This window comes from Mus caroli, chromosome X (assembly GCF_900094665.2).
Source record: "Mus caroli chromosome X, CAROLI_EIJ_v1.1, whole genome shotgun sequence".
NCBI classification, from domain to species: domain Eukaryota; kingdom Metazoa; phylum Chordata; class Mammalia; order Rodentia; family Muridae; genus Mus; species Mus caroli.
Genome location: NC_034589.1, coordinates 31,658,290 through 31,659,636, shown reverse-complemented (window position 1 = coordinate 31,659,636; position 1,347 = coordinate 31,658,290). Strand labels below are relative to the sequence as shown.

Here is a 1,347-nt window from a genome sequence, read left to right as displayed (position 1 = left end):
CACTTAAAATGTAATTTAAAGTTTCTAATAAATGAAGACAAGAAGGACAGCTGCCAGAGGGTCAGAGGCCTCTCTGTAGCAGCTTGCTCCCTCCTTAAAGCACTGACACCACACGATGCTTACCTGTTTTCAGCAAGGAGATAGTGGTTTCTCTGGAAAATCCTTTCCAGCTCCTGCAGCTGTGTCTCTGTAAATCTGTCCCGGAGGGGGCGGTGGGGCACCAGCACTGGCACAGGCTGTACAGTGGACACCGAAACCGGCCGTATGTGGGGTACTGCAATTGGTATGGGCGGGACACAGGCCATCGGGTCTGATGTAGGCAGTTCACCAGGCACTGGCATACGTGGTATGCTAGNCTCGTTAACTGCTCTATGTTGTGCACTGGACACAGGAGCTGGCATAGGCTGTGCTTGAGGTATGTCGATTTGCATAGGTTGCATGTGGGGCACAGTAACAGGCATAGACTGTGCCTGTGGCACAGGGAAAGGCAAAGGTTGTACATGGGGCACAGGAAGTGGTATAGGATGTGCATGAGGCACAGTGATTGGCCCAGGCTGTACCTGGGGCACAGGAACAGGCACAGGCAATGCCTGAGGCACATGAGTTGGCATAGACTGTACATGGTGAAAAGGAACAGGCACAGGTTGTACATGGGGCACAGGAAAAGGTATAGGATGTGCGTGAGGCACAGTGATTGGCCCAGGCTGTACCTGGGGCATAGGAACAGGCATAGGCAGTGCCTGGGGCACATGAGTTGGCATAGACTTTACATGGTGCAAAGGATCAGGCAAAGGTTGTACATGGGGCAGAGAAAAGGCCATAGGTTGTACATGAGGCACAGGAATGGGCATGGGTTGGACCNGGGGCACACTGATTGGCATAGGTTGCTCATGGGGCCCAGGAATAGACTGGGGCTGCGGAACACTGATTTGCATACACCGCACATGGGACACAGTAATGGGCACAGGATGTACACCGGGCACCTTTAGAGACACAGACTGTCCCCGGGATCGGGATCCCACACGCTGCCTCCGCTGGACAGGAGGCACCAGCACTGGCACAGGGTGCACGTCCTCGGTGCCCCATCTACACTCAGGGACCCGTTTCTGAGGCCGACGCTCATTTTTCTGGCTACTGCTGCTGGCACCCTCTTGGGTCCAGTCACCCCTGAAGCCAGAGGTGTCTACAGCAGAAGGACTGTCTCCATTCTCCCCCTCTCTCCCCAGTTCCCCTGGTCCTTGTATTCCGCCCCATTCTGCTGCTGAGGCTCCCAGCCCAGGGGACGACTGGTCACACGAATCTTCCCCATTTCTTTCCTTGCCACCCGGCAAGACCAGGGGGGCTTTC

The 1,347-nt window shown here is 55.3% G+C and overlaps 1 protein-coding gene across 1 annotated transcript in view; it reads right to left on the bottom strand.

Annotated features, from left to right (window-relative positions):
- Positions 1 to 119: 119 nt before the first annotated feature.
- The window catches only part of LOC110287114, a 3,198-nt gene continuing 1,970 nt past the window's right edge, over positions 120 to 1,347 (bottom strand). Inside the window, exons 3-4 of the mRNA XM_021153787.1 lie at positions 977 to 1,342; positions 120 to 274 (exon numbers count right to left, since the gene is read on the bottom strand). Coding sequence (XP_021009446.1) covers positions 120 to 274; positions 977 to 1,342 — 521 coding nt within the window. The remainder of the gene's footprint in view (positions 275 to 976; positions 1,343 to 1,347) is intronic.